Here is a 16185-nt window from a genome sequence, read left to right as displayed (position 1 = left end):
ACAATATTATAATTATATTTGAAATACAACAGCTTGCGATCACATCGTGTGCATCTCAAATACAGGCTGAGACAGCGTTTTAAAAAATAAATGCTGCTTTTGGTGTTGCTTTTTGCATTGGCAAACTGGGGTATGCAGGAACACAAACATAATAGGGTAGGATAATACTAAGTCGTATAGATAAGCAAACTGCCCAGAGGTCCAAGATTACCCATTTTCTCATAGTCTGTGCTTTAATCTTTAGGGTGAATCATAATACATAAGTAAAGAACAACAAAGAATCTGAAAGGTTCCATGTGTGTACACATTTCTATATATGTTTCTGAGCACTTCGGTTGCATAATTTTCCTATGTTGGACCACACTCTCTCTTTCCTTGTCTCTCTCTCTTTCCTTCCCTTGCTCTCTTTTTATTTCTCAAAAATACAAGGACAACTCTTTTCAGTTCATTGCAGTGCTACATCTTTTAACATGACCCACTTAAAAATGTAGACTGCGCCTTAGGGCTGACATCTACCCATGCCTCTTCCAAGCAGCTTCTACAATATCTCTTACAAATTAAACTAATTAGATATAGGGTCCCAAATCAAATACTTCTATATTGGGACACACAGTCTGTAAACCGCTTTAGAAATGTTGAAGTATTGTTGTAACCATATTGTTTTGAATAATACCTGGGTGTCACAAACACATCAATGAGGGAAAGAGAGGAAACAAGTTTGTTTCTTGGTGCAAACCTAAATTTACACACTGGCAATTACTATTGAATTGGCTGTAGCAAAGTTGTGGAACTATTTATGGATGGAATCAAACCAGCCCCCCTATGTTTTTAGAGCAGGCGTACTAAGCTCTGTACCAATAGGATTCATTCGCTTTGATAGCTATGCCTAGAGTTGGGATCCTAAAAAAGTACCTGAAAATGTGTGATTTTTCATTCTTGAATTGGAATTTCAATTCTAGTTCTGAATTGACTGAATTAGATTGGAATTGTCACCTCAGCAATTATGATTGTCTTCATTATCTTGTCTGACTTGGAACCAGGAGGAGGACCTGCTGGGTAGTATATCAGACCTGCAGCAGGAGGTGTCCTGCAGAACCCACCGTATTACAGACCTGGACCACGAGATCCACTCCCTCAATGAGACCATCAGCACCCTCACCAGAGAGCTGGAGCTCAAGGGCAAAGAGGTTCTCAGAGTCCGCAGCGAGGCCAACCAGCAGATCAGGTACTGGGACCCATTAACTGGCGTCTATTTATAGTGACCACTAAGGGAGCGAGGGAGTACCCAGGTCTTCCAAACCTCTCAGTATATGTGGACCCTCATGGTCTTAGAAATGCTAGATTGACATGAAAAATAGTATTGTATTTTTCAAGAGCCCACATTGTCATGTGAGGTGCGATTTACAGTTTTTTTCCCCAATCACTTTGGTGCTTAAGTGGTATATTTTTAAAACTCTAAGCACAAAAATCTAAACAGATAATCAAAATGGCTCATAATTCACAATTCTAAGCACATTTTCAATTGAGTGAGTACAACAAACAAATTCACAAAGTAACTTGTTCACTGTACCAAATCACGATTTCAATTTGGATCTGTTTTTTTCAAAATGCAATATTCACTTTACTTTTGATATGATTTTCTTGTCATTTGTCAACAATACTGTTAACTGTGACTTTATCAAACTGCTCAAAACTGATAACTACTGAACCAAAATGATGTAGTGCCTAGTTAACGTGTACACGCAGTGTACAAAACATTAGGAACACCTTCCCAATATTGAGTTGCACCCCTTTTGCACTCAGAACAGTCTCAATTTGTAAGAAATGGACTCTACAAGGTGTCGAAAGCATTCCACAGGGATGCTGGCCCATGGTGACTCCAATGCTTCCTACTGTTGTGTCAAGTTGGCTAGATGTCCTTTGGGTGGTGGACCATTGTTGATACACACGGGAAACTGTTGAGCGTGAAAAACCCAGCAACGTTGCAGTTCTTCAGACGCACTCAAACCGGTGCACCTGGCACCTACTACCATACCCTGTTCAAAGGCACTTCAATGTGTTGTCTTGCCCATTCACCCTCTGAATGGCACACATACACAATCCATGTCTCAATTGTCTCAAGGCTTAAAAGTCCTCCTTTAACCAGTCTCCTCCCCTTCATCTACACTGACTGAAGTGGATTTAGACATCAATAAGGGATCATGGCTTTGGTACTATTTTCAATATGTGGTACATTTTCATAACTCTTAGCACAACTCTAAACTGGTCACACTTGTAACACAGCCAGTCTTTCATTGAAAGCCTGTCATTGTGCGTTAATTTGAATAGTAAACATCTCTCACCACACAACCATTGATTCAAAATATGTTTATTGTGTAATGTAATGAGAACATTGGTTTAATCACCAAAACACAACACAATGATATCTTTTCAATTTCGTCATTTTAACTACCAGTTAATCCAATAGCAATCAATGCAAGATACGTGTTTCAAATAACTCTTAGATGTGCTGAAAGTATTATGCTACAGTACTGTAAATTGCAGTAGATTACACAGTTTTCACATTAGGCAATACAGTTACATTGTTTTTAAACATTCTAAAAACCTGTTTTTGCTTTGTCATTATGGGGCATTGTGTGTAGATTGATGAGGGGAAAAAATAATTTCATAATTTTTAGGCTGTAACGTGACAAAATGTGGAAAAAGGAAAGGGATTGAATACTTTCTGAATGCACTATACAGTGCCTTGCGAAAGTATTCGGCCCCCTTGAACTTTGCGACCTTTTGCCACATTTCAGGCTTCAAACATAAAGATATAAAACTGTATTTTTTTGTGAAGAATCAACAAGTGGGACACAATCATGAAGTGGAATGACATTTATTGGATATTTCAAACTTTTTTAACAAATCAAAAACTGAAAAATTGGGTGTGCAAAATTATTCAGCCCCTTTACTTTCAGTACAGCAAACTCTCTCCAGAAGTTCAGTGAGGATCTCTGAATGATCCAATGTTGACCTAAATGACTAATGATGATAAATACAATCCACCTGTGTGTAATCAAGTCTCCGTATAAATGCACCTGCACTGTGATAGTCTCAGAGGTCCGTTAAAAGCGCAGAGAGCATCATGAAGAACAAGGAACACACCAGGCAGGTCCGAGATACTGTTGTGAAGAGGTTTAAAGCCGGATTTGGATACAAAAAGATTTTCCAAGCTTTAAACATCCCAAGGAGCACTGTGCAAGCGATAATATTGAAATGGAAGGAGTATCAGACCACTGCAAATCTACCAAGACCTGGCCGTCCCTCTAAACTTTCAGCTCATACAAGGAGAAGACTGATCAGAGATGCAGCCAAGAGGCCCATGATCACTCTGGATGAACTGCAGAGACCTACAGCTGAGGTGGGAGACTCTGTCCATAGGACAACAATCAGTCGTATATTGCACAAATCTGGCCTTTATGGAAGAGTGGCAAGAAGAAAGCCATGTTAAGCCTACCCCCTACTTTTTCGAACATTCTGTTAAAAATCGCGCAACATTTCAGCGTTCTGCTACTCATTCCAGGAATATAGTATATGCATATGATTAGTATGTGTGGATAGAAAACACTCTGACGTTTCTAAAACTGGTTAAATCACGGCTGTGACTATAACAGAACGTGTGTTTCATCGAAAAGCGGAAGAAAAACTGATCACCAATATCAATCCGCCACTTGCATGTATTGTCTTTGGGAAAGCAAATTACATGGGGCTGAGATTGCAAGTCCTACAGCTTCCACACGATGTCGCCAGTCTTGTCAATTGCCTGGGCTTTGTTTCTTGGTCAAACGAGTAAGAGAGAGCCCATTCCTTCCAGTCTCCGACAGGATGTTTTGGAGGAGGAATTTCCGAACATGATTTGAAGACGTGGAGCTTTTCAATACACATCGCCCCGTGATCAATTTGATAGATTATTAACGTTTACTAATACCTAAAGTTGGATTTCAAAAGTATTTCGAAGTGTTTTGTGAAAGTTTATCGTCGACTTTAATTTTAAAAAATGATTTTGCGTTTTAAAACGCTGTTTTCCCTGGATCACACACTTTTCATAGATCGATATTTAGGGTATATATGGACCGATTTAATCGAAAAAAAAGACCCAATAGTGATGTTTATGGGACATCTAGGAGTGCCAACAAAGAAGCTCGTCGAAGGTAATGAATGTTTTATATTTTATTTCTGCGTTTTGTGTAGCGCCGGCTATGCTAATTATTTTGTTTACGTCCCCTTCAGGTATTTCGGGGTGTTGCATGCTATCAGATAATAGCTTCTCATGCTTTCGCCGAAAAGCATTTTAAAAATGACTTGTTGGCTGGATTCACAACGAGTGTAGCTTTAATTCAGTACCCTGCATGTGTGTTTTAATGAACGTTTGAGTTTTAACGAGTGCTGTTAGCATTTAGCGTAGCGCATTTGCATTTCCAGTTTGCTAGATGGCACGCCTGCGTGTCGGGTGCACTTAAGAGGTTAAAGATATCCATAAAAAGTGTCGTTTAAAGTTTGCCACAAGCCACCTGGGAGACACACCAAACGTGTGGAAGAAGGTGCTGTGGTCAGATGAAACCAAAATTGAACTTTTTGGCAACAATGAAAAACGTTATGTTTGGCGTAAAAGCAACACAGCTCATCACCCTGAACACACCATCCCCACTGTCAAACATGGTGGTGGCAGCATCATGGTTTGGGCCTGCTTTTCTTCAGCAGGGACAGGGAAGATGGTTAAAATTGATGGGAAGATGGATGGAGCCAAATACAGGACCATTCTGGAAGAAAACCTGATGGAGTCTGCAAAAGACCTGAGACTGGGACGGAGATTTGTCTTCCAACAAGACAATGATCCAAAACATAAAGCAAAATCTACAATGGAATGGTTCAAAAATAAACATATCCAGGTGTTAGAATGGCCAAGTTAAAGTCCAGACCTGAATCCAATCGAGAATCTGTGGAAAGAACTGAAAACTGCTGTTCACAAATGTTCTCCATCCAACCTCACTGAGCTCGAGCTGTTTTGCAAGGAGGAATGGGAAAAAAATTCAGTCTCTTGATGTCCAAAACTGATAGAGGCATACCCCAAGCGACTTACAGCTGTAATCGCAGCAAAAGGTGGCGCTACAAAGTATTAACTTAAGGGGGCTGAATAATTTTGCACGCCCAATTTTTCAGTTTTTGATTTGTTAAAAAAGTTTGAAATATCCAATAAATGTCGTTCCACTTCATGATTGTGTCCCACTTGTTGTTGATTCTTCACATAAAAATACAGTTTTATATCTTTATGTTTGAAGCCTGAAATGTGGCAAAAGGTCGCAAAGTTCAAGGGGGCCGAATACTTTCGCAAGGCACTGTATGTACCCGGAGATAAGTGAAGATCTCTATCTCTGGCATAATGATATGCTCTGTGGCTAGAATGATTGACGTGATTGTGGCCATCCTACAGTATGACGTGTCCTACAGAGACTCAAGATATAAATAAAGTCCCATTTCTCAGGACATGGCAGGTGTATCTTTTGGAGGTGACTGACATACACATCCCTCTTTTATTCCACTTGAATTCTACAACATCCACAACCAGTTAAGCAGAGACTGTATTGCAGTTTGGATTTGGGGGAAAGTAGTGTTGTGTTTGGATAAATTCCATGATTAGATATGGGAACAGAGGTAAAAATCTCATAGGAGTGAGTGCCTGTTATATAAATGAATTATTGTTATTTTTAGCTTGCTTTAATTATTTACTCATCGTTATTGACTGGAGAGTGTACAGAGACTCATTTTAACATAGTTTGGCTGCAAAGCTTTGTTTACATTCAGCCACTGGAGATATGTGACTGACCTCTGTCTCTCTCTCTGTGCCTCAGGGCTCATGAACAGGACCTGACAAAGAGACATGAGAGAGAGCTGGGGGAGCTGAGTGCTGTTCACCATAGAGAAACTCAGATCATGCTCTCAGACTTCAACAAAGCCCAGGAGCTACTGAAGGACAAGATCTCTGCCCTCCAGATACTGTAAGGGCACGGTGTGTGGGTGTGTGTGAGAGAGCAATCAAAAGCCAGTGATCTCACCTCAAATGTTATTTTTATCCGATGACGTGTGCTAGAATGTTATGCCACTATTGAAATGTTGATACACAGATCCTCCCCCATTGTTCTGCTTACATACTTAATGCCATCTATGGTGACCTAATTTAGATGCTTCTACACCTGCACACCTGAGTGCTTCTACACCTGCATTGCTTGCTGTTTGTGGTTTTAGGCTGGGTTTCTGTACAGCACTTTAAGATATCAGCTGATGTAAGAAGGGCTATATAAATACATCTGATTTAGATAACTTTCAATGTGTGCGCCATCTAGATGCCATACAAGGTACTGTGTGGCATCTACTTGGCAATTTGAGACTTTTATGGTTATCTAATGCATATTTTATGTTTTGATGTTTCACCCTGGTCTAGATTGGAGGGGACAGAAGATAAGTTTCGGAACAGAGAGAGTCGTCATGAGGACCTACAGGTCATTGCTGAACTCAAGGACATGGTGACAGAGCGAGAGGCCCTTGTCAAGAAACTGGTGGTGGGTGGTCAACTCAAGGGCGTAGGTTTCACTTGAACATTGGGGGGAAAATAAACAGCAAATTCACTGGTGACTTTAAATACATTTGATGAGGGGATACATTGACATTTCTACCGTCCAATTAATCCTATTATAGTTTTTGCCATTACCCAGGTACATTTTTGAGATCTGCCCCTGACACAGTAGAATTCAGTAGAAAGGTAATTCTCAGGGAATGGGTGGTGGTTGGTCAACTAACCAGAAACCTTCACGGAACATAAAGTAATTACCATTTGGTTGGGCGCTGTTGTGGAAGTATGTTCCCTAGACATTATTTTTACATTATTGTGTTATTCCACAAGTAACTTTTGGGTCCTTTAATTTTGTCAAATATAACAATTTCACCTAATTTTAACATTCTGTCACAAAGAGCACATGTTCAACTTCATAACAAACATATTTTTCCATCTCAAGAGGTAAAATAAAAAATACATTTTAAAAAAGTGACAAACTGACAGGGTTGACGATTTTTATCTTAGATTTCATCTCCCCTTGTGACAAAGGAAATAGAAAGTTGTTGTTTGCCCTTTGTTGTTGAAATTGTTAAAACATTTCCAGCTTATCTATGTATGGGCAACAGCATTGACGTGTTATGCTAGATGGGCCCAGTTTTCCACCACAAAACACCAGAAAATGGCAAAAAGATTAGAACCAGCTCAACTGCTTTTACATCTTGATTCAGCTATTAGATGATCAATGTTTGTTTCGACAAAAAAAAATATTTTAAAGGAATATGAGAGTTCATGTTACAGGGTTGACCTTAAAGCTGGAATCCCAGCGGTTAGAGCGCTGTGACAGTAACCAAAAGGTTGCTTATTAGAATCCCTGAGCCGGCAAGGTGGAAAAACTTGCCATTCTGCCCTTGAGCAAGGCAGTTAACCCCCCACAAAAACTGCTCCACGGGCACCGATGACCTGGACGTGGATTAAGGCAGCCCCCGGCACCTCTCTAATTCAGAGGGGTTGAGTTAAATGCAGAAGACACATTTCAGTTGAATGGATACAGTTATGGAACTGACTCGGTGTCCCCTTCCCCTGAATGGTGAAATTGCCACGTCCGTTTGCGATATTACAGCAACAAACACGTTTTTTCCCCCCTTGGACATCATTGAATCCCCCGCGATAGAAGAGAAGATATGGACTGCAATTAATTTTACCATGCTGGGTGACGCTCCTCAGCTCTGCAACAAAAACAACTATGGCGGCCAGTGTCACTAATTCCCCTTACTACGGATTACATCTAAACTTGAGTGACAATGTAAATTAATTAAGAATCACATTAAATTAAGTAAAAATCTTCAGAATTTACTTTCCCAAAGCAACAAAGAACTAGGGCTATACAATGATGGTGAAATATTGGGGTTAAGTGGATTAAAATATTCCTAGAAGTTGGAAATGAATAAAGAATAGTACTAAACCAGTAGTAGTAGTAGATACGTCTCCTTCAAATGTTAATATTTGGTTTTATTGACAACCAAAAACAATTCGATATCACTTTTGCAATACAGTAAGGCCACAATTTAATTTATAGCACAGCGTGTTGTACAGTCGACAATTCGGATTTTAAAGGCATTTTCCCTGACATTCATGGAGATCTCATTCACAGTAAATGCAATGGAAATTACCTTTAAATGTCAAGGGCGCTATAATGCGTATCAGATTGAGTCCCGGCCTAAATAGCAGTTAACAATTAACATGTTGGATTCATGTCTCCAACTCCAACCAAAACTCGAAGGTTAAAGAATAGGACCACGTGGGTGGCATAGATTGAACTATCCAATCAGTAGATACAGTACATCTCCTTCAAATGTTGATATGTGGTTTGTTAACAACCAAACAATTCAGTACAACTTTTGCAATACAGTGAATACTAACTTGACGACAGGTCAACAAATAATGTGTTGGATTCACATCTCGAACTCAACCAAAAATTGAAGTTAAAGAATATGATTAAGCACAAACTTTTCCCTGTTTACTTGAGTGGGTGGATATCTCATTGATCAAGGTCTCAACCAAATATTACCTAATTGTCCACAATGAAATATGTCCTGATAGGCCCTAAGTTGTATATACTGTATGCTGATTTGATTGGCTGACAGCCATGGTATGTCAGACCGTATACCACGGGTATGACAAAACATCGATTTTTACTGCTCTACTTCTGTTGATAACCAGTTTATAATCGCAATAAGGCACCTCGGGTGTGTTGGTTTTGGCCAATATACCACGGTTAAGGCCTGTATCCAGGCACTCTGCATTGCGTCATGCTTAAGAATAGCCCCTAGCCGTGGTATATTGGCCATATACCACACCCCCCCATGCCTTATTGCTTAAATAGTCAACTATAACAATAACTAGGTCCTTGGTTAGATCACATGGTCTGAAAAACAAATGTCCGTAGTCATGAATGGTCCTGAAATCGTATATGACAGAATCTTTATAAATCTTTACTTGGCAGTTCTCACCCTCGTTCACTCCCCCGCATGGATTTAAAGCATGGTGTAAGAAATACATACAGTTGAAGTCGGATGTTTACATACACTTAGGTTGGAGTCATTAAAACTAGTTTTTCAACCACTCCACAAATTTCTTGTTAACAAACTATAGTTTTTGCAAGTCAATTAGGACATCTACTTTGTGCATGACACAAGTAATTTATCCAACAAGTGTTTACAGACAGATTATTTAATTCACTGTATCACAATTCCAGTGGGTCAGAAGTTTACATACACTGACTGTGCCTTTAAACAGCTTGGAAAATTCCAGAAAATGATGTCATGGTTTAAGAAGCTTCTGATAGGCTAATTGACATAATTTGAGTCAATTGGAGGTGTACCTGTGGATGTATTGCAATGCCTACCTTCAAACTCAGTGCCTCTTTGCATGACACCATGGGAAAATCAAAAGAAATCAGAAAAAAGGTAGAAAATTGTAGACCTCCACAAGTCTGTTTCATCCCTGGGAGCAATTTCCAAATGCCTGAAGGCACCACGTTCATCTGTACAAGCAATAGCAAGCAAGTATAAACACCATGGACCACGCAGCCGTCATAACGCTCAGGAAGGAGATGCGTTCTGTCTCCTAGAGATGGACATACTTTGGTGCGAAATGTGCAATCAATCTCAGAACAACAGCAAAGGACCTTGTGAAGATGCTGGAAGAAACAGGTACAAAAGTATCTATATCCACAGTAAAACGAGTCCTATATTGACATAACCTGAAAGGCTGCTTAGCGAGGAAGAAGCCACTGCTCCAAAACCGCCATGAAAAAGCCAGACTACAGTTTGCAACTGCACATGGGTCAAAGGTCATACTTTTTGGAGAAATGTCCTCTGGTCTGATATAACAAAAATAGAACTGTTTGGCCATAATGAGCATCGTTTGGAGGAAAAAGGGTGAGTCTTGCAAGCCGAAGACACCATCCCAACCGTGAAGCACGGGGGTGGCAGCAACATGTTGTGGGGGTGCTTTGCTGCAGGAGGGACTGATGCACTTCACAAAATAGATGCCATCATGAGGTGGGATAATTGTGTGGTTGTATTGAAGCAACATCTCAAGACATCAGTCAGGAAGTTAAAGCTTGGTCACAAATGGGTCTTCCAAATGGACAATGACCCCAAGCATACTTCCAAAGATGTGGCAAAATGGCTTAAAGACAACAAGTCAAGGTATTGTAGTGGCCATCACAAATCCCTGACCTCAATCCTATAGGAAATTTGTGGGAAGAACTGAAAAAGCATGTGAGTAAGGAGGCCTACAAACCTGACTCAGTTACACCAGCTCTGTCAGGAGGAATGGGCCAAAATTTACCCAACTTATTGTGGGAAACTTGTGGAAGGCTACCTGAAATGTTTGACCGAAGTTCAACAATTTAATGACAATGCTACCAAATACTAATTGAGTGTATGTAAACTTCTGTCCCACTGGAAATGTGATGAAAGAAAAAAAAAGCTGAAATTAATTCTCTACTATTATTCTGACATTTCACATTCTTCAAATAAAGTTGTGATGCTAACTGACCTAAGACGGGGAATTTTTACTCGGATTAAATGTCAGGAATTGTGAAAAACTGAGTTTAAATTATTTGGCAAAGGTGTATGTGAACTTCTGACTTCAACTGTATCTAGCCCATGTACACACCTATCCAATGCTATTGAGTCCATGAGGGAGAGTGAATGGGTGCACACTTCATTGAGAAAGGGAGAGAATTGGACTGCAGCGGTAGTTTCTGAACCTACCAGAAACATTTTGGGAACCAACTACAGATAGCACAAAAGCCTAAGAGACTCCAACTTGATTCCCCCTGCTAGCTCCATCACTCTCTAAACAAATGCCCTCTCACTGACACTCATAATGAGACCTTCAAACCATGAACAAGCACTGACATTATTTGATTGTATGCCATGATTTCATTGATTTTTATTATCCCTTGTCATTTATTTCAATGTATGTAATGTCTGAATTCCATGCTTCATGTACACATCAAACAAATAGAAAAATACCCACTCAGAATTTGTGGCCAAGATGTGACTATAGGATTTCTTGACTAAAGTTTTAGAATTTGAATATCTACCATCTAGCTACAAATCAGAGGGAATTGTTTTAAGTGTTTGCACCTGCTATGGTCATAAGGGAGTAAAATAAACAAAAAGAACACTGAAATCATTACTCTCTTTAAGTTTATATATACTTTACCTTAAGTTTTCCTCCTTTTAGTGGACTTCTAATCATTTTACCAACATTCCAACTTCAAGGTTTTATTCCCTGTGAATGATACAAAACATTGTACTGATGCAAACACTTAAGGGCCCTAACTCAATTCAATCAGTTGCAGATAAAGGAAATCCTCACTGAGGGTTAACTCAGAATGTTAACACTGTATTTTAAGGATAGGTGTGGCATGGATTCCTGTCAATATCCAATATATCCTGTGCCAGAGGAACAGCTTTACCATAAAATACAGCAGAAATATTCTAAGTGAACCTACAGTTGGCATTTATTTTATTGGCTTAAATTGGGACCTTAGTGTCAGTCCTCTGACTCACATGTAGAATTTGATTTATTTGGGTATGAAATAATACAACAAGATGTCCATTGGTTCCCTACTTCAAAGCAGTAATTTAAACACTTGTTTCCAAAGTGGTCCTTCTGTTACAGACATGAACTGATCAGTCTTTCCTGTTTTTTTTGTAGGATGACAAGAAGTTCTATCAGCTGGAGCTGGTCAACAGAGAGACTGGCTTCAACAAAGTGTTCAACACCAGTCCTAATGTTGGAGTCATTAACCCTCTCATCAAGGTTAGTTATCCACTGAACACCTGCTCAGTATATACTAATTCAATTAGAATCACATATTCTGATCAACAATATACTGATTGAATCTGGTATGGATACCAAAAAGCATACATAAAATTGTTGTACACAACCGATCCACAACTGATACGTTTTTTGCTTTAAGGTTGATATTCAATATAACGTACATAGGTACATAATATAAAATAAATGAACAAAAAATACCTATATTGTATGTATATAAAAAGGGGGGGTTAGATTATATTATTTTATACTAATACAATTGCTGAGAGAATTTTTATTTTTGTTCTCTCAAAAAGATAGGGGTCCAAATTATTGGCACCCCTTTTCAGTAATCCGGCACCGTCCACTTGCAAGGATAACGGCACTGATCTTTTTTTATAACTTGTTCCAGGAAACTAAGCAGATGGTTCCCGTCACTACTTCACAAGAGTAATTTGATCATATATATATATATATACACTGCTCAAAAAAATAAAGGGAACACTTAAACAACACAATGTAACTCCAAGTCAATCACACTTCTGTGAAATTAAACTGTCCACTTAGGAAGCAACACTGATTGACAATAAATATCACATGCTGTTGTGCAAATGGAATAGACAACAGGTGGAAATTATAGGCAATTAGCAAGACACCCCCAATAAAGGAGTGGTTCTGCAGATGGGGACCACAGACCACAGTTCCTATGCTTCCTGGCTGATGTTTTGGTCACTTTTGAATGCTGGCGGTGCTTTCACTCTAGTGGTGAAATGAGACGGAGTCTACAACCCACACAAGTGGCTCAGTTAGTGCAGCTCATCCAGGATGGCACATCAATGCGAACTGTGGCAAGAAGGTTTGCTGTGTCTGTCAGCGTAGTGTCCAGAGCATGGTGGCGCTACCAGGAGACAGGCCATTACATCAGGAGACGTGGAGGAGGCCGTAGGAGGGCAACAACCCAGCAGCAGGCACACTCCATCACTCATCACTCTCCAAATAGCCCTTACATAGCCTTTACAGCCTGGAGGTGTTTAAAAATACATATATATATTTCACCTTTATTTAACCAGGTAGGCTCGTTGAGACCAAGTTCTCATTTACAACTGCGACCTGGCCAAGATGAAGCAAAGCAGTACACAAACAACAACACATGGAATAAACAAACATACAGTCAATATTACAATAATAAAAATAATACAATAATAATAATACAATAGAAAAGTCTATATACAGTGTGTGCAAATGAGGTAGGATAGGGGAGGTAAGGCAATAAAATAGGCCATAGTGGCGAAATAAATACAATATAGCAATTAAACACTGGACTGATAGATGTGCAGAAGATGAATGTGCAATAATATGGGGATGAGGTAGTTGGATGGGCTAATTACAGATGGGCTATGTACAGGTGCAGTGATCTGTGAGCTGCTCTGACAGCTGGTGTTTAAAGTTAATGAGGGAGATATGAGTCTCTAGCTTCAGTGATTTTGCAGTTCGTTCCATTCATTGGCAGTAGAGAACTGGAAAGAGAGGCGGCCAAAGGAGGAATTGGCTTTGGGGGTGACCAGTGAAATATACCTGCTCGTGCTACGGGTGGGTGCTGCTATGGTGACCAGTGAGCTGAGATAAGGCGGGGCTTTACCTAGCAAAGACTTATAGATGACCTGGAGCCAGTGGGTTTGGCGATGAATATGAAGTGAGGACCAGCCAACGAGAGCATACAGGTCGCAGTGGTGGGTAGTATATGGGGCTTTGGTGACAAAACGGATGGCACTGTGATAGACTGCATCCAATTTGCTGAGTAGAGTGTTGGAGGCTATTTTGTAAATGACATTGCCAAAGTCCAGGTTCGGTAGGATAGTCCGTTTTACGAGGGTATGTTAGGCAGCATGAGTGAAGAATGCTTTGTTGTGAAATAGGAAGCTGATTCTGGATTTCATTTTGGATTAGAGATGCTTGATGTGAGTCTGGAAGGAGAGTTTACAGTCTAACCAGACACCTAGGTATTTGTAGTTGTCCACTTATTTTAAGTCAGAACCGTCCAGAGTAGTGATGCTGGACGGGTGGGCAGGTGTGGGCAGCGATCAATTGATGTGCATGCATTTAGTTTTACTTCCATTTAAGAGCAGTTGGAGGCCACGGAAGGAAAGTTGTATGGTATTGAAGCTCATCTGGAGGTTAGTTAACACAGTGTCCAAAGATGTGTTGGGTCATTGTCCATATTTTCAAGCACGGTGGTGGCTGCATCATGTTATGAGTATGCTTGTCATCGGCAAGAACTAGGGAGGTTTTTTAAATAAAAATAAACTGAATAGAGCTTAGCACAGGCAAAATTCGAGCGAAAAACCAGGTTGTCTGCTTTCCACCAGACACTGGGAGACAAATTCATCTTTCAGCAGAAATATTACCTAAAACACAAGGATAAATATGCACTGGTGTTGCTTACCAAGATGGCATTGAATGTTCCTGAGTTGCCTAGTTACGGGTTTGACTTTAAAATGGCTGTCTAGCAACAACCAACGAGACAGAGCTTGAAGAATAAAAAATAAAAAAATTGTACAATCCAGGTGTGCAAAGCGCTTAGAGACTAACCCAGAAAGACTCACAGCTGTGATCGCTGCCAAAGGTGATTCTAGGTGTGAATATTTATATAAATTAGATATTTCTGTATTTTAATTTCAGTAACGTTGCAAAGTTTTCAAAAAACATGTTTTGACTTTGGTCTATTGTGTGTAGAGGGGTAAGAATTATTTTTTGATATGCATTTTTTAAATTCAGTGACACAAAATATGGAGGAAGTCAAGGGGTTTCAATACTTTCTGAAGGCACTGTACATAACAACCAAAGCTTCAATTAGTGCTGAGCGATTTGTGCCTTTTGAGGTCAATTATTATTTTTATTAAATGTACTATGCATTATGTGGATTGAATCCTGTAACAACACAGAATGAAACAAATAATAAAATGTCCATGATGGGAATATTGGGTTGTTCAAATGTTTTTATTTTTTATAGAAATAAAATGTCGGACACAAAGAAAAGGCAGTGCCACACATCATATTTAGAATTCAATCACTACTCTAATAGCTATTGTTAAGAGGGAATGCTATCTGGCTTTGATTCGCACCATCACTGAGAAATAAGAAACTACATTTTGAAAATGCTTAAGGACAATATTGTGAAAAGGTGAAGTAACTGATTTTTGGATCAAGAGAGCCAAAGGGTTTGAGGCAATGCACTTTTAGTGTTATGAAGACTATATGCAGCCTCTTTATGTAGCTGCATTGCATTCTGTAATGTGTACTGTATGTTGCGTGTGTTCATTAAACTCTGTGTTGGCTCTTTGAAACCTTTTGTTGTTGTGTTTGGCATTGTGTAACTGCTGTCATTTCAACCTTCTTATGCAGCCTTCCTGAGACTGACAAGGCAACCATGGAACCAAACGAATCGGAGGAACAAAAGGAGCTTCTTCGCCCAATACTTTACTTTCTGACTCTCACTGAAGGAGCCCACCCAAGAGCATGTGAAAAATAATAACATTAACACACCATGACTCTCTGTTCATTCATACACTGTGAAACTGTCCGGTTTGTTATTTTGTTTGTTTGAATAACAATAATTATGTTGGATATGGACTATTATGCAATTTCTGCATTGGTGCAGATGTGTTTTCTTTTTTCAGTATCATATTTATGGGGACACTGTATGTATGGTTGGGGTCAATTCCATTTAACTACCAGTCTGTCCAGGAGATTAATTGAATTTAAATTCACATATTAAAATATCCCAATGGAAAAAACGATAGGCACTTTTCAATTTGATGTGTTCAGTAAAAGGACTGACTGAAAATGTAATTGCCCCCAATCTTGACTGTTTTGTGTCTGCTAAAACTGCATTAACCAGTCAAGGTCGACCTGAACTGTTCAACACAAATGATGTCTTGCCAATTTTGAAATAAATAGCACAATATATCTATATTTATATTATACCTCTGTGTATGAAATAAACATATAAAATCAATTGTGAGATTTACTTGAGATTAATATTTTACCATAATGGCGTTGTTGCCGTTAAGGAACATTTGGGTACTATATACACTTCTATGATGTTTGTCCTTTCATTTTCTGTGCGTGTTTGCGAGCGCATACAAGTGAGTACAGAGCTCAGTGAGGACTTCTCAGCAGTGATGCCAATTTAGCAATTTTGTTGCTAGATTTAGAAACTTTTCAGACTACCCTGGCAACATTTTTAGCAACTT

General features: G+C 39.4%; 1 protein-coding gene across 2 annotated transcripts in view; it reads left to right on the top strand.

The window, feature by feature from the left end:
- Positions 1-15939, top strand: part of fam184aa (family with sequence similarity 184 member Aa) — a 71873-nt gene extending 55934 nt beyond the window's left edge. The window contains exons 13-17 of one of the 2 annotated variants that reach the window (XM_046349914.1): positions 1041-1225; positions 5892-6038; positions 6482-6599; positions 11831-11935; positions 15335-15939. In XM_046349914.1, coding sequence (XP_046205870.1) covers positions 1041-1225; positions 5892-6038; positions 6482-6599; positions 11831-11935; positions 15335-15343 — 564 coding nt within the window. In that variant the 3' untranslated portion in view covers positions 15344-15939. Of the gene's footprint in view, positions 1-1040; positions 1226-5891; positions 6039-6481; positions 6621-11830; positions 11936-15334 lie in introns of both variants that reach the window. The other variant, XM_046349913.1, reaches the window with a different exon arrangement.
- The last annotated feature ends 246 nt before the right edge of the window (positions 15940-16185 follow it).

This window comes from Oncorhynchus gorbuscha, linkage group LG05, assembly GCF_021184085.1.
Source record: "Oncorhynchus gorbuscha isolate QuinsamMale2020 ecotype Even-year linkage group LG05, OgorEven_v1.0, whole genome shotgun sequence".
Lineage (NCBI taxonomy): Eukaryota > Metazoa > Chordata > Actinopteri > Salmoniformes > Salmonidae > Oncorhynchus > Oncorhynchus gorbuscha.
Note: the sequence above shows the minus strand (reverse complement) of the source record. Positions and strands in the feature narration are given on the sequence as shown.